Source organism: Callithrix jacchus, chromosome 16, assembly GCF_049354715.1.
Source record: "Callithrix jacchus isolate 240 chromosome 16, calJac240_pri, whole genome shotgun sequence".
Lineage (NCBI taxonomy): Eukaryota > Metazoa > Chordata > Mammalia > Primates > Cebidae > Callithrix > Callithrix jacchus.
In genome coordinates this window covers 13,738,359-13,762,227 of record NC_133517.1, presented here as the reverse complement: position 1 = coordinate 13,762,227, position 23,869 = coordinate 13,738,359, and the positions used below count along the sequence as shown (strand labels likewise).

General features: G+C 39.4%; 1 protein-coding gene, 1 long non-coding RNA gene and 1 other non-coding gene across 3 annotated transcripts in view; 2 read left to right on the top strand and 1 right to left on the bottom strand.

Annotated features, from left to right (window-relative positions):
- Positions 1–1,585: 1,585 nt before the first annotated feature.
- Positions 1,586–23,869, top strand: part of LOC144579696 (POTE ankyrin domain family member A-like) — a 45,082-nt gene continuing 22,798 nt past the window's right edge. The window contains exons 1-9 of the mRNA XM_078352504.1: positions 1,586–2,307; positions 3,356–3,470; positions 3,629–3,802; positions 6,552–6,658; positions 7,690–7,827; positions 10,587–10,657; positions 17,259–17,329; positions 19,320–19,364; positions 20,414–20,580. Of these exons, the coding sequence (XP_078208630.1) occupies positions 2,009–2,307; positions 3,356–3,470; positions 3,629–3,802; positions 6,552–6,658; positions 7,690–7,827; positions 10,587–10,657; positions 17,259–17,329; positions 19,320–19,364; positions 20,414–20,580 (1,187 nt within the window). The 5' untranslated portion in view covers positions 1,586–2,008. The remainder of the gene's footprint in view (positions 2,308–3,355; positions 3,471–3,628; positions 3,803–6,551; positions 6,659–7,689; positions 7,828–10,586; positions 10,658–17,258; positions 17,330–19,319; positions 19,365–20,413; positions 20,581–23,869) is intronic.
- Positions 9,070–9,175, top strand: LOC118151073 (U6 spliceosomal RNA). Its single transcript, XR_004739212.3, has one exon. It is a non-coding gene; the product is annotated as a U6 spliceosomal RNA (small nuclear RNA).
- The window catches only part of LOC118151049 (uncharacterized), a 72,631-nt gene continuing 72,405 nt past the window's right edge, over positions 23,644–23,869 (bottom strand). The window contains exon 4 of the long non-coding RNA XR_013527845.1: positions 23,644–23,825. This is a non-coding gene — a long non-coding RNA (uncharacterized LOC118151049). The remainder of the gene's footprint in view (positions 23,826–23,869) is intronic.

Genomic DNA, 23,869 nt, shown 5'->3' with positions numbered 1-23,869 from the left:
GCTCAAAGTACCCCTGGGCCTGGGACATGGGTGGGCTGGACTCAGGAAGGTTTGGATGCAGCTCAAGCCTTGTGGGACCTCTGGGTTTTCTACCCACTGAGAGTGCCCCCATACAGATGACCTAAGACCCGTAGCTGGTGGGAAGGGTCTGGCATTTCTTTGGTCCCTCCTCATTCATGCCAGGCACCCTGACTGTCCTTCCTGATCTATTGCCCTGGTCACATTCCCCAGGGCAGCTTGGGGCTTTGTTCAGATGTCTACCATAATCAGGTGCCTAATAAGTGCTGAGACTTGCAAGACCACCTGGGCAGATGGGTAGGTGCCCCCTGGTGAGCACCCCGTCAGTCAGGCCCCTGCCCACGTGTCTGCCTGCTCCCGCTTGTGCTTGTCACAGCTGGATCATTGCCTGGATCCAGCTCAACTCTGCTGCCAGGGTTGCCTCAGTCTGGCTTCCCAGGGCTTGCAGCATCCTGGTCCCAGGATCTGCACACAGGGCCTCCTTTTTGCATCTTGCCTTCAGGGATAGGTGCTCCTCCAAGCCCTGCCTGCCAGCCTGGAGACAGCCACCCACACCCCGTGCCCCTATTGCATGCCAGGGGAGTGGAGCCTCTGCCAGAAGCCCCACAGCGGTTGGCCCTGGCTTGGACACCGTGTAGGGGCACCGGCCGGGAGCTGGCCACCCAGCCCCAAACCTGTGGCCCCTGAGTGTCACGTCACTGATGGCCCCGCGCGGGGCTTTGTGGGTGGCTTGTGTTCCGTGATTTTTTTTGGAGGTGGAGTTTCGCTCTATTGCCCAGGCTGGAGTGCAGTGGCGCCACCAGCTCACTGCAACCTCCGCCTCCCAGGTTCAAGCATTTCTCCTGCCTCAGCCTCTCCTGAGGCTGGGATGCAGGCACCCAGCACCGCATCCGGCTAATTTTTTGTACTTTTAGCAGAGGCGGGGTTTCGGGTTTCACAGTGTTGCCAGGCTGGTCTCCAACTCCTGAGCTCAGGCAGTACCCCCGTGCCTCGGCCTCCGGAAGTGCTAGGATTGCAGGTGTGAGCCACCGCGCTTGGCCTGTTCTACGATTGATTTTGAGGCCATCTGTAGCGAGCTCCGACAGCCCGAGCTCCCAGCTGCAGCTGCCACGCCCCACCCCCCACAACAGCACCGTCACAACTGCCTTGGGGGCTTTCTTCAGAGGAGACTGTCAGAGTCCTCAAGTTCCTGGCGCTCTAGTCCCGGTCCTGCTTCTAGAGGCTTTTTCCCAGTAGCTGCGTCTCCTTCTCAATGGCTTGAGAGCTTGACCAACTCCCGCACAATTTGGTGGGAACACAAGGCCGCCACTGACGTTTGTGGCGCCAGAACTTGCACATGCGGTGACACATGTCGGCCACTGTGCCACGTGCAGAGACGCCGCCTGAGGTGCGCACGTCTCACGCGCACGCCTCACGCGCGTGTATCCACGCGTGTGTAACGGCTGGCTTGCGTGCCTGCTGCACGGGCACGCCACACGCGCACGCCACAAGCGCACTATGGTACATGCAACACACGCGTGTTGGCGTTCCATGCATGCGCCTGTAACAGCCTGTCTTGGCGTCGGTCGCTTGGCTTGGCGTTGGTCGCTTGGCTTGGCGTTGGTCGCTTGGCTTGGTCGTCCTCCAGTGGATTGGCATTTTCTCCCCTAGCGTTTCTTTGCTGGGATTGACCTTTTCTAGACTGGGCTTGGAATTCCCCTGCTGGGCTGGGTGTTTCCTTGGGGGATTGGCCTTTCCCTGGGTGGGCGTGGGATTTCCCTGGGGGTGGGCGGGGATTCCCCCTGGGTGGGCGTGGACTTCCCCTGGGTGGGTGTGGCCTTTCAAACCTCGCTGGTCTTGGCCTCTCCCCCTGGGCTTGGCAAGGTTTTGGCTGGCCTTGTCCTTTCTCCTCTGACAGATTGGAAACTTGGAGTTTCCTGCTTGTTGGTGAAACTTGTCGGCAGAGGCGATTGGCTAGCTATTACCCGGCTCCTCGGGCTGGTGGAAGCGGATGGGGGCTGAGGTTTCTCCAAAGCCATCTGCTCCCCCTTTGAAGAAGCCCTTTGGCCTCAGGAGCAAGATGGGCAAGTGGTACTGCCTTTGCTTCCCCTGCTGCTGGGGGAGTGGCAAGAACAACGTGGGCGCTTGGGGAGACCACGACGACAGCGCCTTCAGGGAGCCAAGGTACCACGTCCGTCGAGAAGATCTGGGCAAGCTCCACAGAGCTGCCTGGTGGGGTAAAGTCCCCAGAGCGGATCTCATCGTCATGCTCAGGGGCCCCGGCGTGAACAAGAGGGACAAAAAGAAGAGGTAACCTGGCCTGGGCTGGGAGGAGGTGGGATGTGGGGACATGGGGTAGGGACATGCTCTCCTGGCACAGCGGGGGGTCAGGGGCTGGATTTCTCTCCTCCGCAGGACCCACACCGCCCAGAGTTTGAAAAACTCAGAGGTCGGGGCGCAGGCCTCTTTAAGAGCAGCAACACGAACCCAAAATTTTAGTTCATTTCCAATCCAGTTATAATTTCCCTTATAGAACACTGACTGTTTCAAACTGATTTAACTTGTAAAATTAAGTTGATGCAGCAAATTATTTTTAATGTAAGCATTTTAAAACAATGTTATCTACATTATAGAAAGGTATATTGAGAACTAAGTCCCATAAGATGTCAACTTCTGGGCTAAATATTCTTCAAATAAAATCTAGCATGCATTTTATATCAGTGTACCCTATGTATATATGTTCTTTACTGAGGAACCTTGGAAGGAAACTGAAATGGAAAGATGGTTTGTGTCCTTGACTAGGAAGATTCATTTTTCTTAAGATGTGAGCTCTTTCTATTTCTCATTTTCACCTAAGCCAAATAAAAATAGGAAAGTTTTAGCACTCTTAAATTACACATGCTGTCATTTATTATTGTGATAAATTGTTTGTAACAGAATGGAAAAAGACTTGCCTTTCCGGATATCAAAATGTGCATGCGCTATTTTTGCACATTGTTTACTAACAGCTGAAAATACATAAATGAATAGAATAGTTAATTCCCATTTTATTGATGAGGACATTGAGACCCAAAAAGGCTAAGCAACAGCTAGGAAGGGACAGAGCTTAAAGTAGGATTCCATCCCAAGTTGAGTGGAATCTAAAGGCCATGATCTTTCTCTTCAAATTGGCTGCTTTTTCATTAAAACGGAGAGTAATGAGAGGTAATAATTAGCGTGCTTTCTTCACAGGAAAATTAAATGTTTGTTTTGAAGGAAGAGGAATAGCAGGCTATTCAATGTTTGCAATTACATGAATCATTGATATAGCTTTAAATAGTGGACTACAATTTCCTAAAAAGGCTTCTCACTCTCACAGGACTGCTCTCCATTTGGCCTGTGCCAATGGAAATCCAGAAGTAGTAAAACTCCTGTTGGACAGACAATGTGACCTTCATGTCTTGGATAGCAAAAAGAGGACAGCTCTAATAAAGGTATGCAGTAGTCAGCTAATCAGTGTGAGATGGATTTGATTTCAGTACATAGAATAAAAATTAGTTTCCTCAAGTAAATATAACTAGTTGATGAAAGCTGTGGAATGTTTATTTTGAATTCTGAGGGCTTATAATTTGTTTTTTTATCATACTTGCAGGCCGTACAATGCCAAGAAGACGAATGTGCATTAATGTTACTAGAACATGGCACTGATCCAAACATTCCGGATGTGTATGGCAATACCGCGCTACACTACGCGGTCTACAATGAAGACAAATTACTGGCCAGAGCACTGCTTTTGTGCGGTGCCAACACTGAATCAGCAAACAAGGTATAGATCTACCAGTTTTATTTTCAAAATACTGAAATGCATTTGTTTGAGCACTGACCCGTGTAAGGGTCAGTTTTTCATATTTGGAAGCTCAAGCATAACCTGAATGAAAATATTTAGAAATGACTTAATTATTATCTAATATTTTATGCTAAATATTATTACTTCTAAGGAAACATTCGAGGGTACGGTTTTTTTTTAATGCACTTGTGGTAAATTGTTTTTTTAAAACACAAATTGTAAAAGGTAATAATTATTTTGTTTTAAATTTTTTCCTCCCAGGTTTTGTTTGTTTGTTTGTTTGTTTGTTTGTTTTTGCCTCTAATCAATGTAAAATGACCAAATTTACCCTGGAAATAGGTTTAAAACTCCAAGAAATGAAACTACATTTCAGTGAATAGAAATCCTGCTGCTTTGGCAAGTTCCTAAAAAAAAAAAGTAGTATACATGAAGTGATGTATCTCTCAGTGGCAAGGCTTAAGATATTTCTGATTGTTCATGAGGCAAAAATGAAAAGGGAAAAAGAGAGCAATCAGAAATATTGAGGCCAATTTTTCAATTAGATAATGGAGGAAAAAACTATGAAGAGGGTGTGTGTGTGTGTGTGTGTGTGTGTGTGTGTGTGTCTGTGGTGTTGTTCATTTATCTGTTTCCTTTGTATGGTAACACAAGGATCTCTTCAGTTTTAGAGAAAGACAGTTTTCAGTTTGGGAAAGGGAGTTAGTGAGTTGTAAAATCCCTAGAGATCAATTTTCGGAGACCTCTGAGGAACCAGACTGGCAGTGAATAGGTGGTGATGTAGTGGGAAACCCTTGAGCAGAGGGAATAATAAGTAATCAACTGACTTATTATCCTATTCTGATAGAAATGGCCAATTAGAGTCTCAACTCTGCTTTGAAATCTAGAATGTCTTTATAGGAAGGTGGGACATAAGGCACTTATAAGTAACAAGATCAAGTTGGATTTTGAGTTTACTAGACCCTGATCTACTCGTACCTGGGAAAATTATGTGGTGTTTTCAGCAAATGAGTGTCTTTCCTACTCTTTCCTTTTTTTGGCCAAATACTTAAGTGATAAAGGGACTTTGTCAGGTGGGTGGGAGATGAGACTGAAGTAATTGTGTGTTGCACTAGTTGTCAGAATTGTGCATCCCAGTAACCTGAGGAAACTTTTTAAATGATCTACAAGTCTAGGCTGCCCCTGAAGGTTTTGATAGACTAAGTCTAATAAAGCCTGGATACCTATGTTTAAAAATATTTCCTTGAAGCCAGGCATGGTGGTGCATGGCTGTAGTTCCAACTGCTAGGGAGGCTGAGGTGGGAGGATAGCTTGAGAACAGGAGTTTGAATCTAGCCTGGGCAACATAATGAGACCCTGTCTCTAACAACACCAACAACAGCAACAAATTCCTTAAAATCCAGATGCTCCTACCTAAGAACCACTGAATAGATAAGTTTAATGTGTAAATTCATGGATCTCAGAAACTTAAAATATCTGTAGAAGAGTTGGAGTTGGATATGTGCTAATTCCTTTAAATCTTTCCTTTCCAATAATATTAGTCTTTTTTTTTCTTTTTCATTTATTTATTTTATTTGAGATGGGGTCTCACTCTGTCTCCCAGGCTGGAGCGCAGTGGTGCAGTGACAGCTCATGGTAGCCTTAACCTCCCCAAGCTCGGGTGGTCCTCCCACCTCAGCCTCCCAAAATGCTGGGATTACAGGTGTGAGCCACTACACCTGGCCTAATCTGACTTCTATCTCCGTGGTAGGGACATTAAAATGAATATTACTGGAAGTATCTCTAAGCTTACAGAATAATAATTTTTCCTTCCTACCATCAGTTATTCACTGCTGTTAAGAAGGTCTTTAGAAATTTGCAGTGAGTAGTCTTTCAATAAGTAGAGGATGGTCCTTTCGGGATTTTGCGTCTTTTTGTCATCATTCAAGTGCTTAGGTCAGTAAGTCGTTATTAAGAGCAGAGTTTTCTCAATCAGAATTGTAGCAAATTCTAAATCTTTTTTGTCAACTGAAGCTGTCTTATGGACTATCCAGTATGTCTCTTAAATTTGTAGAGCCTTGACTTAATCAGGATGGCAGTTTTAAACACTAAAAACTATGGAATTATTAAGAATACAGATAGAAATTCTGTTAATTTAGTTTGAGCAGTCTGAATTCATTATCTATTTAGTTAACAATCTGGGAAAATTAAATACAAATGGATTTTAAGTGAATAAATGTTGGAAAAATCCTTGAAAAATGGACAGTATGAGTCTTAATAGCAATTTTTGTTGTATGTTGGAGCTTGATGTTTTGGTAAAACATGTGAAACTAAAGAAACATTTTACATGCAAATTCTTGCTTTATACACAACAATATGTCATAAGGTTTGAGGATATAGAGATAAAAGATACAGGCCTTGCCGTTAAGCAGCTCTTTGTTTAGATGGGAAAATATATTATTATCTAATAATGCTATGCCAAATGCTGGATTAGAAGCAAAGATTTTGGAACCAGTAAGTGTTTAAAGTGAGTTTTTAAGATGACCAGAGTTAATGCGATGAGGCTGAGGAGAGGTGTTTCCCAAGGGAAGGAGGAGCGTGTGGGAAAGCACAGAAGAGCGAGAAGGAAGCGACGTTTTATTTCCTTTCTGCGTGTGTAAGTCCATAGGATCTTATATAAAGTTTCCAGTTCAGTTGAGAAATATGTGATTTTTTGAATTACATATTGTTTTTGCTTTATATTGTTTTACAGAGTGGCCTGACACCACTTTTGCTGGGTGTACATCGACAAAAAGAGCAAATGGTGAAATTTTTAATCAAGAAAAAAGCTAATTTAAATGCACTTGATAGATTTGGAAGGTATAGTTAATTCTTTTAATCTGTGTGTTTTAGAGTGATCGTCACTCAAGTCATAAGTAGTAAATTAATAAGATTCACTTCTACTTGTTGGGACGTAGTGATGAGTGTCAACATCAATGAGTTAAGGGGAAAAGCAGTTATTTGGACTGGGATAAGCAGTCACATGGCGATCCATACAATGACTTTAAAATTACCACTTTTTTTAGTTCACATAAAGAACAGTTTTAGTAGGATTCATCTTCTCTTATTATATGGACTGATGTTACTTGTTATGTGACATTTTTGGTTATATGATCCTACGTTAGCTAACGGGAGTTCCTATGAGTGTTATGAAGTATGAACTTCAACTTTTAGTTTACTTTATGACTCAGTACTGAACTTCTTAAACCTTTCTAGTAGTTTTTAACCTCTGCTTCTTATACGCTCTTCCATTAAATATGCTATATTAAACATAAATAGGAGTTGAAAATCATTTTGTCTTTTGAATGACTCTGCTTTCAGTTGCCTTTTTTTGAAGAATATTAATGTTTGCTTATCCCTACATGACAATTAATTGCGATTCCCACATACTTTGGGTTCATCAGCTTTTTTTCTTTTTTATTTCCAGTGTATTTTGATGTTTTTAAATTGGTATGGAGAGAGGGGGTGAAGACAGTTTTAAGTGGATACGCTTTTCCTTTAATAAAGGCAAGCTGTAGCTGGGTGATAAAGAGAAAAGAGCTAGGTTTTAGATTCACACAAGACTGGCATTTAATTCAGTGCCTAGCTCATCAAGGCCTTTAAATTAGTAACTTCTACTGTGCAATACCTCACTGAGATAAGAGTCTTCCTTTCTGACCCTTCCTTTTAACCCTGGTGGTATTTTACAAAGATGAACACTTAGGCACTCAAGATGCTTACGTCTTTTAGTGCATGTAAATGTTTAATTCTGCATGGGCAGGCAAGATATTAAATTGGTAGAGTATATCAAACTAGCCTTTATAATAGCTTTACTAAAGTTCCTAAGGAAGAAATTCTCCCTGTCATTTTAGAACTGCTCTCATACTTGCTGTGTGTTGTGGATCAGCAAGTATAGTTAGCATTCTACTTCAGCAAGATGTCGATGTATTCTCTCAAGATGCATCTGGATGGACTGCTGAAGATTACGCAATTTCCAGTCATCATGACATGTAAGTGTTCACATTAAAAGGCTAGTTAACACTAAATTGAGGTTTAAAATAATTATAACCATTGTATCTTATATATCAGGTGAGATGTCATAGTCTGGTTAAGGTAGTTTTAAAGTGGCAGTGAGTTGGTCCCCTGCATCAGCTAGAAATCAAACAAAAAGCTAGACTAGTTAGAAGAATCAATGGGTGCAGGATTCTTTATCTCGGGACTTTTAAGACCTTTATCCTTAGAGATCCCAACATTGTTTATTTTATTCCAAGTATAACACCTATGCATGGGATAAAAAATAATGTCACATCTTTGATTTTTTCTGGTTAGTCCTTTGGGTCTTGAGATGTCCAGTTTAGCAGGAAGTCTTATACTGTCTTCTGGGGACTATTTTCTATGTACTCTTTGAATTTTTCAAGAACCAAAGGGGTTCACTAAGCCCAAAGAAGACAATCCTTTTTATCATGTCAGAAGGAGGAGAAGACAAAGGACATTTTAATTGTTCTGTTTTTTCTGTTGATTCTGTTGCTGCATTGTTGCCACCGAAACTGGTCCTGCTGCTTGGTAATGGTTGACCTTTGACACCAAGATGCCCTTATTGATTCAGATCCCTCAAGTCTTCATACATAGACTTCAAAGTTACCACGTTTTTTAGTTCACATTCCTATGCTTATGTGCTCAGCCATTGTTCTCAAGGTACCAGCACCCTGCTCTGGCAGCTCGGCATCCTGCCTTTATCCACACATGAAGTGAGCAAATTGACTCTTCCCCTGACATTCAAAACCTAATGTGGAACTCACATCTTACCACAGATGTAACTGACACCTACATGGTAAGAGATCCTTTGAGTTCCAGGTTGGTCTTTTCTCTAGCACATATTAGTTGGGCTTGTTCTAAACTATCAGAGAGCTTCAAATAATGTGGCAGAAAGAGATCGGCGTTTGATTTCTTCTTTGATACCAGATCTGTATCCTGAAGCATCTATACCCTGTATAGTACCTTAGGCAACAGAAAGTCCGACATTAACCTTCCTCAGAGTGTGGGCGCCCAGTTGTGGTTGGCCCCTTGAGTGATCTGTTTTCCATAATGATGAAAACTGCTTACATCTCTTCCTCAAGATTTAAAAATATTTTCAAATTCTACCTCACAGGAAGCCATTGAAGAGAATTCTCAGGATCTCAAGTAGGTTAGTTGGACTTAGAGCCAAACCTTGTCCATGACTCATCACTGTCCATTTGTAAAAGTAGGGCTTTGTGCCTGCTTTGGCAGCACATATCCTAAAATGGGAACAGTACAGAGGAAATTAGCATGGCCCTGCATAGGGAGGCTGCACACATTTTTGAAGCATTCCATATTTGCCTAGTCACTGGAAGGTCATTTGACTGTTTGCTGACTAGCTTTAAGGAAATGGTGTGAATTGAAGCAAAACGAGTGCCACCTAAATATTGAAATTGCTATTTGTGCTACAAAAATATTCCTGTAAGCTGGTCTGTGAGATGACACCAGAGCTGAATAATATGTGGGGTATTGTGTACAAAATATATTGTTAGTAAGTATCTTGAAAATTAGAGAATGTCAAATTGCAACTTCTTCATGGAACCTAAAAAGAAATGTAGGGTTTTGGTCTTCCATGTCAGCTGGAGATGAACATGGATATGAAGCATCATCTTAAAAAACATCTGCTGGTTCAGAGTGTGAGTCTGTAGAGAAGGATCATTGGTCCAAGCCACATCTTGACATCCATTGTTTTTTTTGCCCTTGGTGTGATTGATAAACTCTGCAATAGTGGACAGTCACGTTATCAACTTTAATGAGATATTTATGAATAAATTTAGTTACAAGCTATGAAATAGTTGAGATGCCCTGAATTATAAGCTATAAAGATTAGGACAACTAATAAGCAAAATGAAGACTTACTAACATTCCCTGAAAACTACGTTTCCATCTTAGGACCTTGAACAAAATACACATTGGGTTTTTTTGTTCTGGAGTCTTGCTGTGTTGCCAGACTGGAGTGTAGTGGCGCCATCTTGGCTCACTGCAAACTCCACCTCCCAGGTTCAAGCAATTCTCCTGCCTCAGCCTCTTGAGTAGCTGAGACTACAGGCGTGTGTCACCACGCCCAGCTAATTTTTTGTATTTTTAGTAGAGATGCGGTTTCGCCATGTTGGCCAGGATGGTCTTGATTTCTTGACCCCATAATCTGCCTGCCTTGGTCTCCCAAAGTGCTAGTGTTACAGGGGTGAGACATGGCGCCCGGTCACACATCGGGTTTTATTTGGGATTCCAAGATAATTTTAGTCATAGAGTTTAGGAACAGATTATTCCATGTCTCTACTATTTCTCTGAGCATTTAAAACATGGTATCTTGTTTAATCTTCATCACAATCCAGTGAAAAAGGCAGCAAAGTTCTCACTTTGTGGAAGACACTGAGCCTAAGAGAAGTAAATTTTCCAAGAATAAATAGCTGTTCCTTGTGGAGCTAGGACTTATTTGGAGTTGGGGCACTTTCTGTTATGTCCAGCTAATGCAAATTAATGTACGGAGTCACAGTGCCCTTGGTTTATGAGTATTTCACCTTACTTTTTGTCCTCTTCAATTAGAAGCTGAATGAGAAGTTTGTAGAATGTACACATAAGTGGATGGGATAATATTGTTAAGTTCTGATATTCTAATATTGTAGAAATATTCTAAGAATTTTACATTTGGAAAGTAAATTTTGTATCAGCATTAATATAGTCATTTTATTTGTTACATTTTTATACATAGAATTTGCCAGTTACTTTCTGACTACAAAGAAAAACAGATGTCAAAAAACTCTTCTCAAAACAGCAATCCAGGTAAAGTCAGTGAATTACTTTAAGTCAGTTGTCCCCAACTTTTTGGCACGGGAGACCCATTATGTGGAAGACAATTTTTTCATTGACTAGGGACAAATGCAGATGATTTCAGAATTATTCAAGCACATTACATTTGTTGTGCTTCTTTATTTGTATTATTATTACATTGTAATCTGTAATGAAATAATGATACAACGTACTATAATGTAGAATCAAAGAAGCTCTGAGCTTGTTTTCCTGCAACTAGATGTTCCTATCTGGGGGCAAAGGGAGACAGTGACAGGTCATTAGGCATTAGATTCTCATAAGAAGCACATAATGTAGATCCCTCACGTGGTCAGTTCACGACAGGGTTCATGCTCCAATGAGTAATGCTGTCACTGATCTGGCAGGAGGTGGGGCTCAGGTGGTAAGATGAGCCATGGGCCATGGTTGTAAACACAGATGAAGCTTCCCTGGCTTGCCTGCTGCTTACCTCCACCTGTGTGGCATGGTTCCAAAACAGCCATGGATTTTTACCAGTCTGTGGCCTGGGAGTTGTGGATGCCTGTTCTGGGTGGTCCTACCATAGACAAAAAAGTAAAAAAAAGGAAGTTTTGATCACAAAAGAACAGTGAAGCCCAGGTCATGTTACGTATGCTTGTACAAACAAGGTCTCACTATTACTGACCTCATTCCTCCTAATTTGAAACTGAAAGAGATTTATTTACTTTGTTGGAACAAGATGTTTTCTTCTACCTGCTGGTTGTCATGATAACGGTAATTTTGTTAAATCAAGGTGCTCTGCTACCATTTGTCAAAAGATTTTCATAATAAATACACAAATTGCTCAACTCTAGGCCCAGCAGATGATAATAAACATACAAAAATGCTTCACAATAACAAAAATGCTAGTATGCTATCTGGATGTGGACACCTAATACATTGTATAATTCAAACTGTATGAGGCCACCTTTAATTTAGCCTATGTTTATCAAAGAGCTTCTGTAAGTTAGATTTTATAGGTTGTAGGAGACCAAGATGGAGCAGAAGTAGTTTTAATCTTCAAGGAGTTCATAGTAGAATAGAGCCGTCTCCATTTCATTGCTGTGCTTTTTCAACAGAATTAACAAAGAAAAAACATTTTTATGTTTTTACTTGACCACTTGACAAATAATAACTATAAAATGTCGTTTAGATACTAAGCATTTTTGTAAACCTACAGAGCACAAACAATTAAAAATACAGACAGGAGCTTGTTATTATCATTGTCATTTTTATTGTTTTGCTACTTTATTCAGGGCTTACTGTGTGTTAGATGCCCACTGGAAGCTTATAATTATGATTTATTATACATTATATTGATTATGTGCCAGACATATGTGATGAGAAATGAAAGCTTTAAAAAATAGTAGATAGGATTTACGTAAAGATACAGAGTAAGTAGAAGTTTTCTATGTTAAAGAAGCAGAAGAATGACCTTTGGCAGAAGGAACACGTAACAAGATTGTGGGTTTGGCAGAAGAAACACCTAGTGATACTGCCCGTTTGGGAGGAAGAGCAGCAAGTGCAAAAGGCAAGACGCTGAGTGAACTTTGCAGGGTTTTTCAGCAGTTCACTTTGCTATTTTGAAAAGTCTGAGATGTGAGAGGTTGGGGATGAGGCAAATACTTAGCTAAGGCAAGTTTATGATAGACTTTTTAATACTAAGGAAATGAGTAGCTCTTATCCTGTGGGCCATTGGAAATTTACCAGGTAGAATGCTTTGGGCTGCAAAGACTAATGAGCAGTGGCTAAAACCGTAGGAACCAGAGTTGTTTTGGTTGTTCAGTGATACTTTAGGATCCCTTGTGTCCCTCTTTCATCTGTGCTGTTGGCAGTGTCTTGTTCGTATCTCCTTTCATGGTTGGCTAATTTGCAACAACTCCAAACATCTTGTTCTCACAACACAACCTCACCAGGGCTGCTTTTCTTTAAATGGATCTTTTAAATAGGGAGAAAACTCAGAAGCACGCAGTGGACTTCCCGTAACATTTCATTGGCTGGACCACACCGCATCCCAAACCAGACACTGGGAAAGCAAATGTAATTATGTAATTAGCTTAGAACAATCATTCTCTTTCTGAAGCTCGGGAGGGATATTGGGATAATAAATTTCCCAATAGACCTGTGTTTCTTCTGCAAGAAAGAATAAGGAATGGGTACTGGTAGGGAGCCAGCAGTGTTTGCTATAGGGACTCATTGGAGAGATTTGAGCAGGGGAGTCACAAGATTAAATTGGAGCAGTAAGCCCTTCAGCTTATGGTGTAAAACAGGGGTTGGCAAGCTTTTCTGTGAAGGAACATGTGGGAAATATTTTAGACTATGTGGTCTCTGTCAAATCTACGTAACACTACTGTTGCAGTGTGAAAGCCACCGTGAATAATATATAAGCAAGTAGGCATGACTGAGTGCCAATAAAACTTTATTTACAAAGCCGTAAGACAGACTGGATTTGGCCTGTGGCCTGTAGTTTTTTGACCCCTCATAGAGGATTGATGGAAGGTAACCACGTAAAGAAAGCAGGAGACAAAGGAAGCTTTCGCAGTAATCAGCTAATGTTTCCTTGTTACACATCCTTGGACTGGTATCAGTGTATTATAAGATTTTCACCCATCCGTGGTGAAAAAAATAAAGTTAAGAATCTCAGTTATTCATTTTGAAATGTTGGCCTTTTTTGGTGTTTTGCCTTTTTCATTTGTTTTGCTTAAATTGTTTTTTTTCATGTAAGAAATAACACTGATAGTTGGCGTTTTTTTTTTTTTTTAAATAAAAGCCATTTTGTAAAAGCTTATGTTCCCAGTAGCAGTGGGAATATAAAGCAGAGGCAGAAGAGAGGTATAGTCAACATGATTTGGTGATGCCTGAATGAGAAAAGTTTGGGGGACAGAGAAAAATCTCAGATGATTCACAGGTTTCCAGGTTGTGTATTAGCATTTAACCTGGACATGAGGAAGGAGTAGGAAGTTTTCTGGTGAATATGGAAGAATAAAGAGCAGCAGTTCAGCAGGAATGACAGATTTTTTTTCTGTGCATGTTTAATGGGATATTTGTAAAGGATATTTTCAGTAGGTCATTGGATAATCAGCATTTATAGCTTGTGTCCTACTAGTTCGACTATCAGTAATAAGACTTGTCTAAGATCCAATAATCTAAAAGTTGATGATAAATGTCCATGTGTGTCACCATCGATGACCGAAAGTCAGTCAGTGTCCATGGAATTGGGACAGATGATATTAACAGACAAAGATGAACATTGGAGATGTATTTCTCATAGGGAATGATACTTTGCATGACCTGTGTGAGTCACAGCTGCCAGAAAACAAAGAAAGCAAGAAACGTATTAAAGAAGTACGGCAAATTCAGTCCTAGGGTGCCCTGTTTGGCTTCATGTCGTAGTTCAGACTTCTAAAATATTATTTTTGAAAAACGTGCTCTGTGTTTCTTCCCCTCTTGCAGCCTGCAACCAAATAGAACCCATTTTAGCAGGGGATTTCTATGTTCTTCTTTAACCAAAGTGACATATAAATCAGAAAAAGGAAGAGAAAGAGCATTTTTGTATAGGCTTGTTGCATATATATATGTTTCAAGTTCTGGGGTACATATACAGAACGTGCAGGTTTGTTACCTAGGTATATATGTGCCATGGTGGTTTGCTGCATCCATCCCCCCTGTCATATACATTAGGTATTTCTCTTAACGTTAGCCCTCCCCAATACCCCCACTCCCTGCTATCCCTCCCCTTGCCCTCCACTCCCGAAAGGCCCTGGTGTGTGATACTCTCCTCCCTGTGTCCATGTGTTCTCACTGTTCAACCCCCACTTATGAGTGAGAACATGCAGTGTTTGGTTTTCTGTTCCTGTGTCAGTATACTGAGAATTATGGTTTCCAGCTTCATCCATGCCCCTGCAAAGGACATGAACTAATCCTTTTTCATGGCTGCATAGTATTCCATGGTGTATATGTGCCACATTTTCTTTTTCCAGTCTATCATTGATGGACATTTGGGTTGGTTCCAAGTCTTTGCCATTGTAAACAGTGCCACAAAAAAAACATACGTGTGCATGTGTCTTTACAATTGAATGTTTTATAAACCTTTGGGTGTATACCCTGTAATGGGATTGCGGGGTCAAATGGTATTTCTAGTTCTGTATCCTTGAGGAATCACCATACTGTCTACCACAATGGTTGAACTAATTTACACTCTCACCAACAGTATAAAAGCCTTCCTATTTCTCTACATCCTCTCCAGCATTTGTTGTCTCCAGATTTTTTTATGATTGCCATTCTAACTGGCATGAGATGGTATCTCAATGTGATTTTGATTTGCACTTCTCTAATGACCACTGAGGATGAGCTTTTTAAAATATATTTATTGACTGCATAAATGTCTTCTTTTGAAAAGTGTCTGTTCATATCATTTGCCCACTTTTTGATGGGATTGTTTGCTTTTTTCTTGCACATTTGTTTAAGTTCTTTGTCGATTCTGGATATTAGCCCTTTGTCAGTTGGGTAGATTGCAGAATATTTTTCCCATTCTGTTGGTTGCTGGTTCGCTCTAATGATAGTTTCTTTCACTGTGCAGAAGCTCTTAAGTTTAATTAGATCCCATTTGCCTATTTTGGCTTTTGTTGCTATTGCTTTTGGTGTTTTAGTTATGAAGTTCTTGCCTATGCCTATGTCCTGAATGGTATTTGTATAGGCTAGTATTTAATGTAAACTTGAGAGTACCAGGATTATATTTAGAAAATAGGAACTAGATGGGAAAACTAGATAGGAATTTAAAGATTCTGAACTCCAACACAGTGTGGTTTCTTTGCTCTATTTTCACTGCTCTGAATTCACAACTATTAGTTTTTCATATGTATATATATAAAACATATATATATACACACATATGTATATATACACACACACACATATATATATACATATACACTATAGCTTTAAAAAGCACCAAATAGTGATTTCTTATCATTTCTATAACTTTATTATAGAATTGACTATCCAAGTGTTTATAAGAATTATTGAGAATTTTCTACATAGTATCATCTCAGCCATGTCCACATGAGCTATCCATCACTTTGTGTTAATGAATAATGGTTCATTAGGAATATTGGATTTTTGCATTTAAAGTGATCAATATCTAATGCAGATAGGACCAGGGGCCACTCTTAATCATTAATGTCCCAGCACCTTTTTTTTTTTTTGAGACAGAGTTTCACTCTTGTTACCCAGGCTGGAGTGCAATGGCGCGTTCTCGGCTCACCGCAGCCTCTGCCTCCTGGGTTCAAGCAATTCTCCTGCCTCAGCCTTCCGAGTAGCTTGGACTACAGGCTTGCACCCACCATGCCCAGCTAATATTTTTTTGTGTGTTTTTAGTAGAGACAGGGTTTCACCGTTTTGACCAGGATGGTCTCGATCTCTTGACCTCATGATCCACCCGCCTCGGCCTCCCAAAGTGCTGGGATTATAGGTGTGAGCCACCGTGCCCAGCCTCCAAGCATCTTAAAATTACAATAAGGCTTTCATTATCTGACTTCTGCCCTACTGTCCATCTTTAGCCATTTTCCCTGTGTGCCGTTTCTCTGGCATTACTGAATGGCTGGTAATGCCCTACTCGCTCATCTTTCTATTCTAGGCAAATACATTGACTCTTTCAGGCCTTACTCCCTATCTTGCTGCCTCCTGGCATGCTGTCATCCTTTCCTGTCCTCTACCTCTTTTAATCTGGCTAGCCTCAATATTTAAGCCTCCACTTGTGCATGATTTCTACAAAAGCCAACCCTGATGTGCTTTATTTTCATTGTTTCTCAACCCTAACACCTAGTATGTATGTATAGCAGGACTCAATAAATTTGCTGAGTAAAATAAAGACTTTATATAAAGATGACTTGCAAGACTGTCCCCTTCAGTCTTGGAGGAGAGGGGACAGACATGGAACAATAATGTACAGTTCAGGTGGTAAAGATGCAGTAGAAAAATTAGTAAAGTACTAAGGCAGCCTCAAGGAAAGAGGTCCCTGTTTATCAGGAGAAAGACATGCAGAGTCGAGGAAGGCTTTACATAGCGTTGTTTTAAAAGATAAAAAAAACTTGTCAGAATAGTGGAGGGAAATATTTTAGGTATTAGGAAGACATTCTACACTAATAAATGTGTCAGTGATATTGGAAATCAATTATAAGGTACTGTTAGGAAGTGGAGAACAATATACTGTGTTATCTTTTATGTTCTGTATTTTAAAATTGTGTTTCTGGTGGTTTTGTTAATTTATGTTGGGTGAATGAATTTGTGAGTGAATGTTTGAGGTGGTTTTGTTCATTTATGTTGGGTGAATGAATTTGTGAGTGAATGTTTGACATGTTTGTATGTCTTCAATCTAGTGACATCTGATATCTCCCCAAGTGGTTTGTTGATGTTTTAGAGAATTATTTCTTAAGTAACTACTTCATGAAAGACTAAGTTCCATTTAAATGCTCAATTTATGAAACAAAATGAAATGTCTTAAATCTGTTTTACAAAGGCAGTAATTTTTCATGTTGTAAGCAGTTCATTTTAACTGAATATATGAATTTCTCTTCAGAACAAGACTTAAAGATGACATCAGAGGAAGAGCCTCAAAGGCTTAAAGGAAGTGAAAATAGACAGCCAGAGGCATGTCAAATTTTCAATTTAAATTTTGGGTTTAATATTGTTTTCTTTGCTTTAATAATATTAGATAGTCCAAATGAAATTACCTTTCAGACTAGGCTTTGAGAATCAATCGATTTCTTTTTTTGAAGAATCTTTTAGTACATGCTTAAAATTTATTTTAATAAATTTAGCAAGCTTATTAAGAGAAGAATCAATATATTCTAATATTTGATATTTAACTTAAACATTATAACCCTCTATAAAATTTAGAATATTCTTATTTTAAATATTCTTGGGCTGGGCACGGTGGCTCATGTCTGTAATCCCAGCACTTTGAGAGGCTGAGGTGGGCAAATCACGAGGTCAAGAGTTTAAGACCAGCCTGACGAACATGGTGAAACCCCGTCTTTACTAAAACTACAAAAATTAGCTGGGCGTGGTGGTGGGTGCCTGTAATCCCAGCTACTCAGGAGGCTGAGGCAGGAGAATGGCTGGAGCCTGGGAGGCAGAGGTTGCGGTAAGCCAAGATTGCATCATTGCACTCCAGCCCAGGAAACAAGAGCGAAACTCCATCTCAAACAAAAATAAATAAATAAATAAATTCGTATTTGCCTTCTTGATTAGTTTATAGCTAATCTTTCTCTTTGGAATAGAGACCAAAAAAAAAATCCAGAACTTTGTTAACAAACACTCTAACATGATAAAGAAAGTAACATCAATTATTGGATAATATTATTAAGCAACTGAAATTATGAACAGTGTAACAGTGATGGTCCCTGAGCTGGATGCGTGGTAAAGGAGGAATCATGGCCAGTGACTGAGAACCTGCAGTTTGATCCTGTCCGTCCCTGATGCCAAGGTTAAAGATGCATTCTGCCTCTCACTGACCTCAGGGTTTCTGTTCAAAGAGAGAACCAGGTCTAAAAGCAACCCAACTGCCTGGTAACAAGGAGTATATCTTGAAGAATGGGACCTTTTGTGTTAATGTACAAACAGAATAACATTCTAACTTACTTAAGTTTCAGAAAATCAGTCATATCAATTAAACATTTTTATCCACTGTCATTCATACCCGTCAGAATATATTAGAACTGGATTTAAACAGGCAGTCTAGATGCATAACACTATCATATTACAGTGTATAATTTCAATTACAATGTAAAAATTTGCATTTCTTTCTGTTTGGTGTGAATTTCAGCTCCTAATAATTTAAAATGTGCCTACACTCCAGCTTGTAATCTTTTAGAAAAGGACTTAAATGCACAGTAGGGGCTCACTATTAGGGTATGGTGAAGTAAAATTTTTTCAAGTGAGGAAGCCTTTGCAACATTACAAATCATTTGCTAATTTATTTTTGGTAGACTTAAAACATAAAGAATTAAGTTTAATCAAACAAATGGTGACAAAGTTAAGTTTGCTGGTTCATGTTTGTCTTCTGCCTTTGGCTAAGGTGTGTTATTTTTCATGAGTTAGTCAGAAGCCAGTGATGTGGCAGTAGCTAAACATAGATTCAAAAGTTAATTCTTGGCTGGGCGCGGTGGCTCAAGCCTATAATCCCAGCACTTTGGGAGGCCGAGGCGGGTGGATCACGAGGTCAACAGATCGAGACCATCCTGGTCAACAAGGTGAAACCCCGTCTCTACTAAAAATACAAAAATTAGCTGGGCATGGTGGCACGTGCCTGTAATCCCAGCTACTTGGGAGGCTGAGGCAGGAGAATTGCCTGAACCCAGGAGGCGGAGGTTTCAGTAAGCCGAGATCACGCCATTGCACTCCAGCCTGGGTAACGAGCAAAACTCCATCTCAAAAAAAAAAAAAAAAGTTAATTCTTAATTTTAATTATTTAATTTTATTTAATTATTCTAATAGGTAAATTTTAATTATTTTCCAATTTTTTATTGTCCACACTTGATTACTTAAGAATAAAATTATTTTAAAAACATGCACTCCTAAAAAGCAGACATCTGAGAAATACAACAAGCAAATTAATCTTCTATTTTTGCATCTGCAGAAAATGTCTCAAGAACCAGACACAAATAAGGATTGTGAGAGAGAGGTACAACTTTATATTGAAATGTTTCTGTTAAATTCGATTTTTACATTATATGGTTTAACAAAGTGTAGTAAGTTTAGGCATGTATGATTCTATCATGTAGCAGCATAAATCATCAGTGAAAAATTTGGCATTTAACTCAAAAAGCTGAGTTCTGTAGATTGAGTTTTAAAAAGAGACAAACCCTGGAGATCCTCTTCATCGTTGTGGAATAATCCTGAATGGTGCTGTAAAATGCTAGGTGATGCCACTTGAGGAACTTTGGCTCAATCAGTTTTATCTTTCTTGGTTTTAGCGTGATTATCAACAGATAATGTGGCTAAAAAAGATAATTTCTTTTTCTGTATATCCTCCAGCTAGAAAATGTTATGGCTATTGAATGGGAAATCTGGGGAGCATCTCATTTTCTGGAATTCCTCGACAGCACCTCAGCAGTTTCACTCTGATCCTTGTGTTGTGGCAAACTTTGGTTCCCATGTTTCAGTGAGCACCTTCGTGTTTTTGATATCCAGGAACCAAATGGAAAAAGAACGATCAAAGGCAGTCAGGGAGAAGTATATCTTAGTGCAGAAAAGGGAAATCTCTTCTATTCCTGACCCTGAGATCAATGTCTCATTCTCTAAACCTGACTGTTTAATGGAAAATCCAGGCGGTAAAGACAGAAGAAGACACATTTTGCATCGTTGTCTTTTTATTTATGTGTTTCCACAAGGCAAATGGGGTCAATGTTTATATTAGATTCTTAAGAGTGGTTGGGAATAAAAGCACAAAATGAAGGAGGACCCTTTTTGAAATTTTAGAAAATTGTTTTATTCATTCAAACAGAAATAAAGCAAACTTTACAAAAATTTCAATGACATACTAATGATATAATAATTACATCTTAAAATTATATGGTAACAGTTCTGTATATACGATCAAATTTAAGTGTGAAATATTTTTAATTACCAAAATAATGACAAACTGAGTCAAGTGATAAAATAATTAAAACAAAAAGGTTCTTTGAATTCAATAAAGCAATAACCATTTTTAATATCAAACTTCCACTCAAGGCTGAAGAAGAAATGCAGAAGCATGGAAGTAATCATGTGGAATCACCAGAAAACCTGACTAACGGTGTCGCTCCTGGCTGTGGTGATTATGGCTTAATTCAACGAAGAAGGAGCAGAAAACCTGAAAATCAGCAATCTTCCAGCACAGAGAATGAACAGTATCACAGGCAAGCCTATGGCAACATTTAATAGTAGATAACTATGTGCTATCAAACTAATCCTCATTTGGGATAATATTCATGATGAACAAATTTTATACTTTTACTAGGATATTAACATTTGTCTGGTAATCAGAAAAATGAAAGTCAGCAATGAGTTATCATTTTTTTCCACTCATTAATTTATTTGAAACATACCCAGTATTGGCAAATGTGAGGGAAAAGTCATTTTCTTTTCCTTTTAGTGAACTTTTATTTTAGCTTCATGGGTACATGTGCAGGTTTGTTATATAGGTAATATGTATTATGGAGATTATTTCCTCAGCCACATAATAAGCAAAATACTTAATAGGTAGCTTTTTGGTTCTCTCCCTCCTGCCACCGTCCACTCTCAAGTAGGCCCAGTGTCTGTGTTCTCTTTGCATCCATGAGCTCTCATTGCTTAGCTCCCACTAGTGGGTAAGAACATGTGGCATTTGATTTTGTGTTCCTGCCTTAGTTTGCTTAGGATAATGGCCTCCAGCTCCATCTGCGTTGCTGCAGGAAATGGTCTCATTGAAAGAGACATTTTCTTACACTGTTGGTAAATATATTTTGAGTGTTAATTTAGTAGCATATTTACACACACACATATAGTAAGGATATTTGTAAAGATATGTTACATATGTATAAGGACATTTAATGTAGCATTTTTCCATCAAAAAGTTGGAGCTAGTTTAAATCCTTAACAATAGGAAATACCTCAATTTTCATACTGAGAAAAGATTATGGTATGCAACCATTTTTTAAAACTGTGGTTAGATCTAGAGTGTGTGGATTATTTCACAATTAACATGTATTTAAAGCATTTAGTTTGATGACACATCTTAAGATAATTTTGTTAGAATTCTTGTAATATCTGCTGTGTCTCAAGTGGAAGCTACATGCTACATTGACACTGTACCTTTTTAGCCACAAGATTGCTAGTTATTAAATTTTTGCTGTCGGTGCCTGAGTGCTGAAATAGTGGACCTCAATTTGAATATTGCCAAGGGATTGTGCATGGGGATCTATACTTCATATAAACACTTGAATATATTGGATAAAACTTGTTAAAATACATAAAAGGATCTTTGCCAGCTTTTTCTGCAAATAGCCAGTTAGTAAATATTTTAGGTTTTGTGGACTGTATGTATTTATTTTCTTGAGACACGGTCTCACTCTTACCCAGGCTGGAATGCAGTTGCATGATTGTGACTCACGGCAGCCTTGACTTCCTGGGCTCTGGTGATCCTCCCACCTCAGCCTCTCTATTAGCTGGGACCACAGCTGTGTAGCATCACACCCAGCTAATTGACTCTATGGATTATCAAGTGAATAAGCATGGCTTTGTTTCAAGATACTTTACTTACAAAAATAGGCAGTGGACTGGATTTGGCTCACACGTGCTAATTTGCTGACCCCTGTGCTCAAAGGAAGGTGCTGCTAATGCAGTGCATCTTATTTATAAAAGTGCCCTAGATGCGTGACATTACCCTTCCTTTGAAAAAAAATATATTACAGTATTCTACTCACCATATATATTTTTTAACTTTTATTTATGTTATATTTTTAAATTGCATGTAAAGTTCTGGGGTACATGTACAGATCTTGCAGGATTGTTGCATATTTTTCAACAGTGACTTCATGTAATTTTTTCATTTATATAACTCATATAATTATATCTCATATAATTTTTAAAATTTCACTTATAAAATAAGATTATTTCCTGCATGTTTTCTATTTTACTACTATTAATAGAACTCAGTATTTTACTGTGATCACTTTGTATATTTGATGAGTATCAACTGTCTTAGAATTGGCTGATTTTTGTCAAGTAAGAAATAATCCCCTTGTAACTTTTAGTATTCCTTAGTCTTTACAAGCATGAGCAAAATGATAATCAGCTTATATAATCTACAAATGTTCAAGGGGTCTTTTAGTTCTATAATTTTAAGAATTTAATACCTTGGTCTGGTATTTTAAAACGCCATATTGTATAATTTTTAAAACCTTTAAAATACATAATTGTTACATAAAATTTGAAAGCTGCACTATTTATGTAAAATTTGAACAATTCTATTTCTTATCTATCACTATTTCATGACTGTGGAAGAAAATTACTTCATTCATAGTCATGACTCCTAAGTGTGATGTCCTTCAAAGAACTGTCTATTCCATTCACTCTTGGCTTCACACCAGAAGTCTTCAGTTTCAGCACTCCTCCAAAATTGTTTTTCTCAGGGTTATCACAATTTCTTTTTGTAATAAATCTAGGGATTTTTTTCTTACACCTCATTTTAGTTAATCTGTCAGCAATATTTGACCCATCGGAGGACATGTCCTCCATAACAGCATCTTCACTGGCTTTCAGGACCTCACTCCCTCAGGTGTTTCCTCCTGCTGTTCTGGTTCATTCATCATGGTCTGTTTTGCTTGCTTCTCCTCATCTTTCACCTTTCGCACATTGTTGTTTCCAAGGGCTCAGTTCTCAGTCTTCTTTCTCATGACTTTTTGTTTTTCTTTTCTTTTTTTCCTTTGAGATGGAGTCTCATTCTGTCATCCAGGCTGGAGTCCAGTGGTGTGATCTCGGCTGACTGCAACCTTTGCCTCCTGAGTTCAAGCAATTCTCCTGCTTCAGCCTCCCGAGTAGCTAGAATTACTGATGGTTGCCACCATACCTGGCTAATTTTTGTATTTTTAGTAGGGACAGGGTTTCCTCACATTGGCCAGGCTTGTCTCAATCTTCTGATCTCTGGTAATCTGCCTGCCGGCCTGCCAGTGTTGGGATTACAGATGTGGGCCACCACCCACAGCCCCTCATGACTTTTTCTACTGTGTATATGCTAGTGATTTCCAAATGTATGTTTTAGATCTCTCTCCTTCGTTCCAGATCTCTATGTCAGTCTGCCTCCTTGACATCTCTCTTTAGTTAGTTATTGGGTATCACACACTAGTCAGATCCAAAATGGGGCTACTAATGTCCTTTCTGAAATCTACACCTCATTTAATCTTTCCTACTTTGGTTAATGGCAACCCTTCAGGTTGCTCTGCCTAAAACCTTGGTGTCATTTTTGACTCATCTTCCTCTGTCTCTGACACCTCACATCTAATCTTCCAGTAAATCTTGTCAGGTCTCCCTGAAGATTATATCCAGAAGCCAGTCATATCTTGTACATCTGAGCCACCATCGTCTGTAGTCTAGATGAGTGCCATAGACCTGGTAACTGATTGCCCTGGTTTAAAAAAAATTTCCTTTAAATCAATTCTTAACTCAGTG